The 15,262-nt window shown below is 34.2% G+C and overlaps 1 protein-coding gene across 1 annotated transcript; it reads right to left on the reverse strand.

Moving 5' to 3' along the window:
- Positions 1 to 3,364: 3,364 nt before the first annotated feature.
- LOC110020667 (poly(U)-specific endoribonuclease-B-like) lies at positions 3,365 to 15,050 on the reverse strand. The gene is made up of 7 exons (XM_020718845.1): positions 14,588 to 15,050; positions 14,433 to 14,519; positions 14,270 to 14,329; positions 14,073 to 14,180; positions 12,987 to 13,595; positions 12,616 to 12,687; positions 3,365 to 3,740 (listed from the first exon to the last, which is right to left on the reverse strand). Exons 1-7 carry the CDS (start codon positions 14,711 to 14,713, stop codon positions 3,504 to 3,506), a joined length of 1,299 nt encoding a protein of 432 aa, XP_020574504.1. The 5' UTR covers positions 14,714 to 15,050; the 3' UTR covers positions 3,365 to 3,503.
- Positions 15,051 to 15,262: the final 212 nt, after the last annotated feature.

Below are 15,262 nucleotides of genomic sequence, written 5' to 3' on the forward strand. Positions count from 1 at the left end.
CTTTACCCTCTCCCGAGTTCATAAAGTAGTTTGGTTAAACTGTATTTGATTCCTTAAACCCCAATTTAAACCCATCAAATACTATTTCCCTATCTATTTGCATCTACCTATATTTTACTTTTGCTTCATAACATATAATTCAACGTGAATACTCTAATCGTTTCTCATCGCTCTTCCCCGAGTCATAATGGTTAAATTTTAACAATTCATATGGCCAATATGAAAAGTAAATTAAATTTTGAAGAATACTCATCACAAGTTAAAGATCAATTCTATAGTATTCTAACATCCCACACATTCAAATTATTCATCACAAGAGAAAGGTAAGAATAATTTACTCACAGTGCATGAAGAGAACACCACAAATCACCATCTTATAACAAAGTAAATCCACTAGAATTGTGTTTACAAGAAGTACAATATAATATAGAACATAATGCTTAGCTTTTTTTTTCTGAGAAAAGAGATGAAAATTCATTGTCAAAAGGTTTCCAAATGCTCCCTCCAATGTTGAGTATATATTCTCTCCAATTCCTCCCCAATCACTCTAAGAAAGTGGAAAATACAAAACCCTAACTTTACACTATGACTCTTCTGCCTTCCTTTACTTCCCAAGCCTTCAGAATGCTCTTAAGTGCTCTCTCAAATTGCTTTAATCCACCACATAACTCTCCAAGTCGTGTTGAGATAACTACAGAAAGATACCCAGAAACTGGACAGGGCTGACGCCTAGTCGCCAACCTCTCAGTTTTCTTAGGTAGGTATTGGTGCCTTAGCACCAGTAAGCTTGCGTCAAGACGCTTGGGTGGAGCGCCTTGGCACCCAAAGCCTAGCGCCTAAGCGCCAGTCAGCTCGCCCCCAATATGCTCTATTTTGTTCTCCTTGGCACCCAAACCCAAAAAACCTCTTTCATCTTAGGCACCGAATGAAGCCTCCATCTAGTTAGCCCGTAGCCTTATCGACGGTCGAACGATACCGCCTTCTTCCCGTTCTTCCGACCCTCGTAACTAGCTCCATTTGCTTCCCCCTTTCTCCTTCCCTGTTATCTTCATTGCCCCATTAAACTTAAAATTGTAAAACAATTAATCCATTAATATTTTTAAAAATATTGTATTCTCTGAAGTAGCTGATTGAATGGTTCATTCATATTCATGGTTAAAATAATATTGAGCAATATAGAATATAGACCATCATAAGTTATTTTCTTACTGAGCAAAGAATGAGTTAGGCAACATATCTATGAAGTAAGAGCTAGTTTTCAAAGAAAAGAAAACAATAAGATGCAGAGCTAATGACTTCACAAAGAGCGAAACATAGACGCATTTGTGTAAAAGATGTGTATATGAATGTTATAAAAGAATGAAACTTAGCGCTAATATATTGTTAACAAATCTAAAATAATATATTGCAATTGTGGCCCTAGTTTTAGTCTTGTGACGCTCGCAATGGCCTTATAAAATATTACATGCGTCGTCCGAACATCCGAGCGTATAATTTTCTCTTCTGCACTTATTTTATCTATTGCAAGTTTCTCTTAGAGGTCCTTAAAATGATAAGTCACATTTTGATGTAATTAATGAATCACTTATTATTTTGATTTTGATGTAATTAATTAATTCTTATGTATTTACATATCTAACACTAAATTTCAATTTTTACATATTCGACATCTTATTTATGAATAAAAAAGTATACTGCACTTTTTAAGAGATAAAATGATGGAGTTTTGAGGTGATACGAAAGATTTGGGTGTTATAAATGTAAAAAGCTAAGTTTGGGTGCTAAAATGTAAATACATCCAAATTCGGTGGCATGTACGTAAATGCCGCTCCTTTTCTTAAATAATTTTTTTAATTAGGTTGCATGCATTTATAATCTTAAAAAACTTAAACGAGGATCTTTCGTTTAAAATTTTATCAGAATAAATCCCAAATTATTAATTTTATTTTTGATATGTTCCTTAAAACTTTATATAACCAAACACAAATCTCAACGCATTTTGGGCAAGGGGTCTCAAGTTCAAATTCAGGATCATCTAAACTCCGATTTCAATAAAATTACACTTAAACCGATTATCTTAAAATTACAAGTTTAATGACACTGAAAGTAATTCAATTCGAGTCTAAATAAGCCCAAATCAAACATTTTTAAAGTATAATCAATTTTTTTGATGTTTTAGTAGGAATTTCAAATAATCTTCAAATTTGGCATTCTTACAATCAAATGGAGTAGCTTGACCAGAGAAATCCAATGAGCTCAAGATCATTTAACTCTATGTTGTTAAAACACTTAAATATAAAAAAAAAATGACTTGATCAAATGAATCACCTTCTAGATAATTGAATGTAGATTTAGTTTTTATGTTAATATATTTAGAAATACCAAACAAAGCAAGATAACAAAAGGTATTAATTTTTGCTCAGCTGACAATCCGATTAGAATGAATTATTTAGATTTGAAATCCTCTTAATTTAGGTCATTGTCATAAAAGATCTCTTAATACTCAACTTTCTTCTAGAAATATTATTTTAAATTTAGGGTCTGTTTGAGGCAGCTGCAGCTTATTGCATAATACACTGATAAATTGATTAAGAGTAAACACCAGATAAGCTAGGTGCGGTGACTATTACAAATTTTTATTTATTTGAAAAAGTCATACCGCTGTCAGAAAGCTATCACCGGCTATCACCGCACCTAGATAGGCACCTAGATAGGTGCGGTGTGAAAACGCTGTTTTCAGCATTTTCAAAATGCATAAGCTGCTAAAACGCAGTATACCCAAACAGACCAGGTGCGTTTTCAAAACGCCGCCGCACCAAATAAGCTGCCCTAAACGGGCCTTTAATCTCCCTTATTCAAGCTAGGCCAATAATTTTTCTAACAATGAGGCTGCCATGATGAGTCTAGATGAATCTTGAAGTTCTTCAACTTTGCGGTAAAAAGGTGAAGCTAGAATTGGAGATAAGGAAAATGAAGCTTTTACTAATTACTCTTTGAATCTCTCAAAAATGTCATCAAAGCGGGCATATTCTTATATATTTACATATATCTATCACTTAAATTTTAGTATTACATTCATAACACTTGAATTGTTAACTTCATGCAAAAATATACTTCTTAAAAGTCAAATGCAACTTTTTTTATGCATAGGTATTACCAACGTAAATATCAAATTTTAGAGGTTAAATACGTAAATCCATGAGAATTGTGTGTCAGTTTGTAAATTTCCCTTTTTTAATTAATAGCAGAATATAACAGAAGTAACCTCAATCTGACATTTGTATTGAAGAATTTAAACTTCCAGCATGCTAAATTTTACTACGCAAAAGAAGGAACAAATCATGAAATAGGAATAGATTTCATGTGCACCGTAACATGGACTTTGAATTACTATGCTTCACTCAATAAAAAACAGTCAGATAATTATCACAGCAAATAATACATAACAACAACAAACAAAAAACCTCAACAAAGATATGACTCAATCTTGGCAGAGCTCAGATTCAACATTCAGCTATTGGAAAGGCAGAGCCAATCTTGTCCCGGCCTAAATGATAGCATTTAATGTTGACAGAGTAAGGACCCAAACGAACGTGGTTGTCTTCTCTGCCAACAAAGAAGCAAAGAGTGTAGAGAGCCACTTCAAACTCCGGACTAACACCAACCAGAGTGCTGGATACAGACTTCAGGACCCCATTCCACTCGAATTGAATGGTTAGCAGCTGAGTTTCTGAGTCTGGCTGCATTTTTCATAAAAAAAGTGAAAAATATTTTAGATAGATATCAAATTTTGAATATAAGAAAGCAGAAATATAAGTAGATGGATAAGTTGTTTAAATTATAAAAATTAAAAGATGGATAGCTTCGGAGAGGATTCTTTGGTTTTGTTTGCAGCAATGTGGACCTCTTCACCACATCAGAATGAATACAGAGGGCCAGTTTAGTGAGTTGAAAGGTCACTTCTCTGGTCTAGCTTGCCTTTGTTAACAAGCTCAAGAGTGGAGCTTATCGAGCCATAAACTTGAGCTCGAGCTTGTGCGCCAGCCAACTCAACTAGCTGGATTTCAATCACGTCAGTGTCTTCTAGTGGGTAGTCAGGTCACTTCTCTCCCGCCATCAATCACTTTGATGGCTTCTCCAATGAGCTCACGTAGCAAGTTCATTCAAGTTCATTCAAGTTTGCAAGCTTGAATTTAATACTGCAAGCCGAGCTCAAGCTCAAGCTCATCATTTGAGCTCGACTCAAGCACAAGCATGTATTTTGACAAATAAGCCTAGCTTAAGTTGAGCATCATTCAAGATCGGGCCAACTCTTTTCGGGCCAACGCTTTTACACCCCGAAGCCCAACTCCAAGAAAAATGCTACATAAATTAAATTGGGGACATAAAATAAATACTTTCAGCATAACCCTCAATTAACTCTTTTTTTTTTTTTTTAAACGGTGAAATAGAAGGAAAAAAATTGGCGAGCGGCAAAAAATAATTGAAATTTTTTTGGAGGGCCAAACTTTTACTTACCTTCCATTTTATCTAATAAAAAGATTTTTTATTTCCTTTGAATAGCTTCTGTTTTTAACACTGTCATTGTCGGGTCTCAAGCCCCGGATGTGAAAAGTGAAGGGTTGTGTTAGGTAGTCGACAACCAACTCATTTACACTAGAAGCAATGTGTTGTATGACCTGAATACAATGAAAAGTATGCAAAGGCCGCTATACCAACACCAGGGTATAACGTCAAATAAGCAAAAGTTCTCACAATATGGACGAATGCGGACAAAGAATAAAACTAATATTAGAATAAAATATTGGAATATAGGTGCTCTCAAAGATAAATTAATGAAATTAGTAGATATTATGATTCATAGAGAGAAATATTTTATGCACTCAAGAAACTAAATTTGCTGGAGCAAATACTAAAGAAATTGATAACTTAGGTTTTAAACTTTGGCAGTCAGATAGGAGTCACACTAAAAACGATGTTAGTGTAATTATAGATAAATGTTTGAAAGATAATTTTATAAAAATTAATAGAATTGGGGATAGAATTATAGTCATAAAGATTATTGTTGATACTGAAATTTTTAATATTATAAGTGTTGGTTCTTTTCAAGTAAATTTAGATATAAGTTATAAAAAAAATTAGAATGACCTAGAAGAATTAATACAAATGATATTTCTTGAAGATAAAAAATTTATTAAAGGAGATTTAAATGGACATGTTAGTAGAGTGATAGAAATTTTAGAAATATTCATGGTGGCTATGATTTTTGAGTGATTAAAGAGGAAAGTAGAAAGATTTTAGATTTTGCTTTAGCTTATGATTTTATTATTGTTAATACTTCATTTAAAAAAAGAGATCGAACATATCATAACTAATAAGAATGGATCTAATAAAACACAAATTGAATATTTTCTCAAGAGGAAATGAGTTCATAAATAATGTAAAGATTATAAGAATATTTCACGTGAAAATTTAAGTATTCAACATTGATTATTAGTTCTAAATTTTAAGACGATGAGTTGGATAAAAAAAATATAAGATGAAACATTGTCATATAATTAGATTGAGATACCTAAAAGGTAAATAAAGTATTCTTATGAATAAACTTCAAAATGTCAAGATTTGGGATATTCATGAAGAAGTTAATTCTATGCGGGATAAAATAAAAAACATTATTAAAAAACTGACAAAAGATGTACTTGGAGAATCAAAAAGAAATGTTTTTATAAATAAAAATAATTGGTGGAATAATAATGTGGAAGAAAAGATAAAATATAAAAACTTTTTTATAGAAAAATAGTTTTAATGTAAAAGCTTAGAGAACTAGAAAAAATATAGGTTGTTCATAGAGAGTCTACAAGAATGACATGCTAAAAATTTTGTTTTTAGTGATCTTTATATAATATTAGATCCTAAAGAGAGAGAAAAATATACGTATAAACTAACCAAACAAAAAGAAAAGAAAAAGAAAGATTTAATTCAAAAAAATTGTATTAAAAATAAAAGTAATTTGCTTAGAGGAAAATACTCAACATAGGTGGGTGAATTATTTTGAAAAACTTTTCACAGAAATTTCTGAAAAATAAATTCGATCTCAGTGATCTTAATATCGTTAATAATAAAAAAACTTTTTTTTTTTATCGTAGTATTAGTAAAAAGAAAGTTGATGAGGCTTTAAAAAAACCTAGTGTGGAAAATCAATAGGACTTGATGATATTTCAATTGAAGTGTGGAAATATTTATGAGATATGAGAGTTTCTTGGCTTACTAAGGTTTTTAATACTATTTTAAAAATTAAAAAGATGCCCGAACAGTGTAGAAAGTGTATTTAGGTCCCCATTTTTAAAAATAAAGTGGATGTGTAAAGGTGTGCAAATCATAGAGGAATTAAGTTAATGTGTCATACAATAAAATTATGGGACAAAGTAATTGAGCATAGGTTAAGACCTGATACAATGGTTTCTCATGATCAGTTTGGATTTATGTCGGGCAAGTCTACTATGGAAGCTATACATTTATTGAGAGGTTTGATAGAGACGTATAAAGAGAGTAAGAAGGATCTAAACCTGATTTTTATTGATTTACAAAAAGCTTATGATAAGGTTCCAAGAGAAGTTCTTGGAGAATTCTAGAAAAGAAATGTGTTGATATGACTTATATTTAAGTAATTAAAGATATGTACACTAGAGTTGTTATTGTGTTCGAGCAAAATGAGGATTGACCAAGTATTTTCCTATTTCATTTGGATTACATCACAGATTGCTTTAAGCTCATATCTTTTTATTTTAGTTATGGATGCTCATTCTAAACATTTAAGAGAATGTACCTTGATGTATGTTTTTTGTTGATGATATCCTTCTTGTGGATAAAACTAGAGAAAGAGTTTAGGAAAAACTTGAATTATAGAGGTCTAAATTAGAGTCTAAAGGCCTTCGTTTGAGTAGATCTAAAACTGAATACATGGAATGTAATTTTAATAGTAGTATATCTAGTCGTAGAGTTGAAAAAATGGGTTATCAAATCATTAAAGGGTGTGAACGTTTAGATATCTTGAGTCTATTGTTCAAAGTAATGGTGGTATGGATTGGGATGTTATTAGTAGAATTCAAGTTGGTTTGTTGAAATGGAGGAATGCATCAAACATCATGTGTGATAGAAAAGTACTCTTTAGACTTAAAAGTGAAATTTTATAAGATGATGGTGAGACAAGTAAAATTCTTTATAGTGCAGAATGTTGGTCTTTAAAAGAAAAACATAAAACTAATTTAAGTGTTACTGAGATGAGAATGCTTAGGTGGATGAGTGGCTTGACACTTAGAGACAATGCGAAAAGAATGTATCTGTGAAATGGTTAATTCAGTTCCAGTGGCAGACAAGATTAGAGGAAGTCTTCTTAGATGATTTGGTAATATTAAATGACAACCATTTGTCGATCCATTTAGGAAAGTAGATATTTTAGATTCGAATTATGCTAAGAAAGGCATATGTAGACCTAAAAAGATATGGACATATTGTATAAAAAATTATCTTAATTCATTAGAATAAAATGAAAATATGACACTCAATAGGGCACAATGAAAAAAAAAAAAAAAAAATCTCTTGTAGCCAACCCAAATTAGCGGGATAAAGGCTTGTTGTCATGTTGTTGTGAATAGCTTTTATTGTACTAATACGTGTAAGAATCTCTTTTACCAGCAAAGTGTATGAAAATGAAATACATTGTGTCGGAGAATTCACGACGATAGAGATATATTAGCATTTTAGCATTATACTAAAATATAATAAAAGTGCTAATAGAAGAGACGCGAGTTTTTACATGAAAAATTTGGAAGAGAATAAAATATGGGGCTTAGCCCAGTTGAAAGTTTCAACCATTCAAATGTACATTGTAAAATTTTGCTTGCCCATGAACAATAGAAATTAATATTAGTGAGAGAAATCGACTTAATTTTCACTAAGGAAGTTATAAAAAATATTGGGGAACTAACAACGATCTGACTGGGACGATGTAAGAGAGATGACAGGGCTATGTGGTAAAGATCTGAATTCAGCGTCACCAACAGTGATGGTAACTAAATAATAATGGTCTGATGGCAGTTGTAGTGATAGACAGATTACAGTGATCCAAAGGTGTTGGTTCAACGACAAAAGTCAAACGATGAAAATGACTGATGTTGGATCGACTGCAGTTGCGGCAGCAGCGAAGCAATGATGGAGGCCAAGTAACGGTGGCAGCAACAGAGGCCAAGAAATGGTGGTGGTGACAACGTCCAAGCGACAATAGTGGCAGCACCGGCTTTAGCAATAAGACTATGGTCTGATAAAAAACAAGCGATGGTGGTCTAGCAACAACAGAGGCAGAGAGATGGTGATCTGAAGATGGCAGCAATGGTCTGGAAACTATGCCTGTGGTGGCAAAGGAAGCACAACAAATGTGGTCCAATGAAAACGGCTATGCACCAGTGTTGGTTGGGCGACAGTGTTTTGATGGCAGTTGCAGTCACACCATGGTGGCAAGAGCAGCGTCGTTAGCGAGGTGATGGTGGTCCGACGACAATGATGTATGGCGGTTATGAAAGTGGTGGTCAAATGACAACAATCTGATGATGTCAACTAGGCAATAATCGTTTGATGACGTTGATGGTTAGGCAATGGTGGCAATAGCAACGTCGTTGGTTAGAAGACAATGGTTCGACAAAAATGATGTACCATGATGGCAGCAGTGGTGGCTAAATGATGACAATCTAACGATGTTAGCTAGACAACAATGTTTTCATGGCGGCGGACCAGTTTTGACATGTTAATGGTGGTCTGATGGCAACGACGACCCTATGAAAGTGGTTTGGTGCGACAACAGGCGGAGATAATAACGAAAGCGGTGTACTGCAACGTTAGCTAGACACCAATGAGGGGTCCAATGATAGTTGTGATGGTCTGATAATGTCGATGGTGTTGGTCTGATAAAAGTGTTGATGGCCAGGCACGAGCGGAGCAATCATGATCAAGCAGTCGAAAAAATGGTCAATGACCTGACAACGATGGTCTGGCACAACAACAGTGGTCCGCAATAGTCGTCCGACAGCGGTGGTTCAACATGACAGTGGCCTGGTGGCGGTGATCCGACAATAGTGGAGCTCGAGAATCCTTAAGAGCTTGGAGCTTTCTTTAATTTTGAGATCTCGATCTAGCCCCCTTTTCATGAAGAGAATTGAGGTCTATCTATAGATTTTGAAGGTATAATCCTTTGTAAATAAAGCTTGAATCTAGTCCATTCCATCGAAAGACTCGGATTAATTCTCATGACCAGATAATACTTTATGAGTATTTGAATATCTTAATAATGTCATAATTAAACGATCTTCCGCTCATTTGATTCACCTCATCGAGTTGTTAGATTTGACTATAAATATGTCAGATTTGAAGATTATTTAGTCCCCTCAAAATGTCCTAAAGCCGATTATAACGCTTTAAGTTCATGATCTGGGCTCACTTGGCATCAAATTGGATTTAATATCATTTGTTACATCTAACCACAAATTTATTCAAATTGAAGTTTAAATAATTCTTAATTCAATATTCGGAGCTTATGGCCCCAATGTGCATTGAGATTCGTGTCTGATCAAGATAATTTTTTTAAAATATATCGGTTGCCCCCTATTTCAGTTGTCGATGCCAAGAAAATTAAAAATATTTTTCAAGTTACTAGAAAAATAAGTGACGTAAAATAGTAATATTAAAGAGGGCATCAGCGACTAGATTCTCTTGGGGTCACGAACCAAGTAAATCTTCTAAATATTCATTAAAAGTGCTAAATTTGAGATGAGAATGCTGAAAAATGATATCGAAGACCTAAAGATGCCAAAAATGAGTTGGACCGTTGTCTCTAGCGACAACGACGATGAGTGTGGCTGCTCGCCAATAGCACGAGTAGAAGAGCTTGATGCGCGGACAAACAAGGCAGCTCTCGCACACACAATAAATGAATCCAATGGGTGCACACAAGCACAAGAGGAGTGCATGCATACAAATTGCACTACTAGCTACCGCATGCCAGCATGTGTCTGCAAATAGTGCAAAAAATTGAAATTTTTTATATTTGTCTGATTTTTTTAAATTTTCTCCTTTTCGGTACAATTGAAGTGTCATCAACAAATTTTTAATCATCAAACGCGAATGTCAATGCATTTTGAGCTAGAATATGGTAAATTTAAATTCAAGATTAGCTACGAACCAATTTTAACAAGTTTATAGTCTAACTGAGTTTCTCGGAAAAGCGAACCCAATAATATTAAAAGTGATCCAATTTGAACCACAATGAGCCCAGATCAAACACTTAAAATGCAGTCAAAGGTTTTAGTTTATCAATTGGAAGACTAAGTAATATCTAAATTTGGTCTGACTATAGTTAAATCGAGCGATTCGATAAGAAAAAGCCATTGAGCTCAAAATCATCTAATTTTGAGGTCGTTAAAATACTTAAATGTTGAAATAACTACCTAAGTTTAAGGAAATTAATGTGAATTATCTGATGGCGTATTTTGGGAGATTGGCCAAATTTATTAAAATGCTCTCTCTAAAATTAAATATAAACCCTCATTCTTTACTTGAAGATGTGGTGAGAATATGAGAATAAACTAATCGTTAAAGCGAGCGATTCGATAAGAAAAATCCATTAAGCTCAAAATCATCTAATTTTGAGGTCGTTAAAATACTTAAATGTTGAAATAACTACCTAAGTTTAAGGAAATTAATGTGAATTATCTGATGGTGTATTTTGGAAGATTGGCCAAATTTATTAAAATGCTCTCTCAAAAATTATATATTAACCCTCATTCTTTACTTGAAGATGTCATGAGAATATGAGAATAAACTAACTGTTAAAGCTTAAATCAATTGGAAGATTAAGTAATATCTAAAGTTGGTCTAATGTAGTCAAATTGAGGAACTCGATAAGAGGAATCCAATGAGTTCAAGGTCATCGAATTTTGAGGTCGCTAAAAAACTTAGATGTTGAAATAACTGCCTATGATTAAAGAAATTAAAATGGATCATCTGATGGAGTATTTTAGAAGATCGGTCAAATTTATCAAAATGCTCTCTCAAAAATTATATATAGATCTTCATTCTTCAAGCTTAAATCTTGAATTCCTTATGCTTATCATCAGTTACCAAAATCACAACAAACCAATAGAGTTTTTTGTTGATCACTAAAGACCACCGCCGATCATCAGATATCATCGCCAACCATGAGAGGTCGTCGTCAATAACCAGTCGTTGTTGACCACTACCAACAATTTTTGAAGCCAACTACAGCTGTTATAGCCACCAAGTACGGCTTCTACAGCCAACTAAGAATGTTATAGCCACCAACTATAACTTCTCCAACCAACTATGGCTGTTATAGCCTCTAAGTACGCCTTATGCAGCCAACTATGCCAGTTATAGCATCAAAATACAGCTTTTGTAGTCAATTGTGGTTGTGGTAGCCCCCAATTATAGTTCTTATAGTCCCAACTGCCCCTATATATTTGTATTTATAGGGTTATTTTAAGGTAGTTATAATTTCAACATAATTTTATAATCTCCCACTTCTTAATTTAGGAGAAGAGTGAATATCTGAACTACCAATTTTCTGGTGGATTAATTTTATTATATTAGGCCCCGTGATTTTTCTCCTGTTCAGGATATTTCGACATAAAAAATCCAGTTGTCTCTTACATCTTTATCTATGTGATGGAAAATTATACTAAGTTAAGGCATAAGATTTTTCTAATGTTGAGTATTTTCTAGCACACAACATAGTCAAAATGAAGCATTTATGACGGATTATCAGAACATGAAATGCATAACATTACACGTTTAGTACATCAGTTGTATTTAATAGATTAATTTTACCAACAATGTTATTATTGCAATGCTTGATTCACACTCTTACTTGCCTATTCTTTATAAACAGAACTAAAAATGGATGTTAACACCAAAATTCAAATTAAAATAAAAGTTCCAAACTATTTATAAAGTTTGGTGAAGATTGTTCTAGGTGGGCAACTATAATAATCCTTGTATTAGTTTTTCTTATTAATATGTAGCATTTATAAAATAAAACCTTTCCCACCAAGTGTTCTTTAAAAGTTATAAGAACGGATAAATATAGAAGACCAAGGAAAGTTCTAGAAATTTTCCAAAATTTTACCGAGAATAACATAAGGCAGTTCAACACATCAAGATAACAACAAATGTAGTCTGGGGGTTAAGCAATTTCAGTCATCCCAAAATTCCACAGCTTCTTCAGATAACCACTAACAAGAGGGCATAAGAAAACAAAGCAGTAACGCTAGGACAAAGAAAGTTGGATTTTCACAAAAAAAGTATGCTGAAGAAACAACGCTGTCAAATAGCACCATGAGTTACCCAGCAAATAGAAAATTCTGTAGCTTACACCAAAATTGTTGGTTACTTTTTAATACTGCATCGTTATTTTAGACAATTAATCATGCCTCATCATATTAACCGGTTTCATAGATAAATCAAATTTTATTCTAAACGCTTCTTATAATATTGAAATGATGAATGTTACTTTGCCTAGATTGTCATGTAAAAATTAAAAATGCTTACATGCTCTCCGTAACTCCTGGAAAAAATATAACCTTGGTAGTCAACATTTCCTTTCGCTTCCTCCAGATAAAACTGCATAGGTAAGTTCCAAAGCAAATCCATTTAAACTTTGGCAAACATTAAGTAGTTCTAACGGTCGACCATAAAATGAATATAAATTTAGAGAAAGAATACGGTTTTAGAAGGTGAGATTGGTGCTTCAATAGATAAAAATCTTTGCATCAATGTTCAAAACTATAAAAGTTTAACTTCTCACAATTTAATTTTGTCCACCTTCACCAAGTAAAGGACATGGATCCTCTCAAATTACTATGTTAACTGCACTAACTTTAGTAAAACTTCATAGAACAATATTACCATCAAAATATTACCTGAATCCAGTTGTGAAAACCCGAGACGGCATTTTCTCCCCGACCCTTGATTTCCCCAACAAAAACATGTTCAAAAGCAGAAGACGAACCATATCCACCGCCTCTCGAATAAAGATCAAACCATAGATGTGTCAGGATTTCCTTGAACTCTTCAAAACTACCAGATACAACACCATTCCCAACAAGATAATTATAGAGATATTTAATTAGTGGTGACCTGCCTATCTCCTGAATAAATGCAGCCTGTTCGTGCCTCTCTTCGGGAGTTACGACTTCTTTATATCCTTCTTGAGGATTGTAGTTATCCAAAAGAGAGCAGAACCGAGCATAAGTAGGACGACGAAGCACGTCATCACCCAGCCACTTGAACAAGCTTCCTGATGCCATATCACCCTTCTGGTAAGCTCTTTTCCCCTCGCCACAATCAATTTTGTAATCCTTTCCGGGAATCAATCGGTTTAAATCGAGTTCCCATAGCTTATTACAGGCTTCAGACAAGTTGGATAGCTCTCTTCTTGATGGTTGAGTGTCAGCGTCATAGTGTACTGCATTATTGTAGGTTTGATCACTAGGAGGCAGCTTGAACATTTGCCAATTTTCCTTGGGAACCTGCAAATGAAGCAGAAATCCAAGCAAAAAACAAAGGAAAATTCACATTTTTGTAAAGCAGAAATCCAATATTATGAGCTATGAACTTAATAGGAAAATCATTTTTACATAATCTTTGACAGAAAGCTCAAGGTCTTAAACTCAGTGTGAGACCTGTGGAGGGTCTGTGCCAATTAATCTCAGATACTGCAATATAAATTTTATATTTTAAATCAATCAAATCCTTCTGACTCTCCATTCTTAATAATGCCAACAGAGCAAGTAAATACATAGCTCTGCTATAAAATGCAATATCAAGAGAACCGCTTCTGCTTAGTAAATAAAATAAATGACACGGCTGCAAGGTATCCATATCCTTAACAACTCATAACATCTAACCAATTACCACTAATATTAGTGACTGTTAATCTTTCATTTTGAGCTATATGGAAAAAATAAAAAAGCATATATCGGAACATCAAGAGAAAGAATAGAAACCTCATGCAGAACTGAAGGGTGTCGCTTCTTGTTGTGAGAACGCTGACCAACAACTTCCCAATCCACATCTTTCTTCTTCTCATCCTCATGAACCAGATCCTCATTTTTCTGGCTCATCCAAAGGAAAAAAAAAAACCCAGCATTCAGAATTGAATCATACAACAAAAATCTCGGCTTTGGAAATCAAAAGTAAAAACCTTTCTTGAACCCCAAGAAGTACTATGCCCTGGACTGCTTTCCTGTTCAGCTTCCTCATCCTGGTTCATGGAATCAAATATAATATTTAATGCTAATAATTAAACAAAACATGTATAGCTTTGCACAAGCTTATTCCCATAGATTTCAATAAAAAGGTCAGACCTTTCTTGCTCGGCGATCGTTAGAAGGGTGGCCATAGCTACTTCCATGCTCCTGCTCGTGATATTCGTGCTTTCCGGTGGAAACCACCTAGATCCCATCTCCATGATCAGTTTAACCAGTAAGAAGAAGAAAACTAAGGAGGAAGATTAAAAGACCTCAGCCCAAGTGGATCTAGATCGCTCTTCGCCTTCCTGGTTCGCTTGGCGCTCTGGGATGTCCTCGCGATCTCCTCCAACAAAACCTAGAGCCACTTCCGCCAAGCCCTTGATAAGCCCTTCCATCTCTCTCTCTCTCTCTCTCTCTCTCTCCCACTCAAAAAGGTGAAATTTGGACTCTGGATCCGGTGATGAAAGAACTAACAAAACAAACGAGTGGTTTAACTAAAACGGGAAGGTTGACATGAGTGAGGCTGGAGATATTTTGTTTTTTTTTTTCTTCCTGGAAATTGAAAGAAAAGAGGGCAGTCGGAGGGGAAAAGAGGCAGAGAACGACCAACTCGAATTTTTTATGCAGGAGAACGGCTCGCTAACAGATCCCATCGGAAGCGCTGCATTCTAACTTTAGAATCAAGCACATGCTGACGGTGGTGCAAATGAGTACATTCTCCAAAAACCAGGCCTCTTTGTGATAGTTGTAGCTACCCAGTCCCTAGAATATAATGTGGGGAAATTATTGTGGAAAAATGGGTTATCTGTTTGTTGTAATTGTGCGAAATTAGCTGCGGAACAGTTATTTCTGGAAAAATGATCATTTTGACTCAGTTTAGTAAATTTATTTGTAACAGAATTTAAATTCAGGCCAAAACAGTAAAAAAATTCAAATACACAACT

Source organism: Phalaenopsis equestris, unplaced genomic scaffold (genome assembly GCF_001263595.1).
Source record: "Phalaenopsis equestris unplaced genomic scaffold, ASM126359v1 Scaffold000107, whole genome shotgun sequence".
Lineage (NCBI taxonomy): Eukaryota > Viridiplantae > Streptophyta > Magnoliopsida > Asparagales > Orchidaceae > Phalaenopsis > Phalaenopsis equestris.

Coding starts and splice junctions, on each gene's coding strand:
- LOC110020667 (XM_020718845.1), bottom strand. CDS start 14,713: ATGGAAGGGCTTATCAAGGGCTTGGCGGAAGTGGCTCTAGGTTTTGTT. Junction 13,596..14,072: donor ACCCTTCAGTTCTGCATGAG/GTTTCTATTCTT, acceptor CTTCATTTGCAG/GTTCCCAAGGAAAATTGGCA. Junction 3,741..12,615: donor CCAGGAGTTACGGAGAGCAT/GTAAGCATTTTT, acceptor TGAAAAATGCAG/CCAGACTCAGAAACTCAGCT.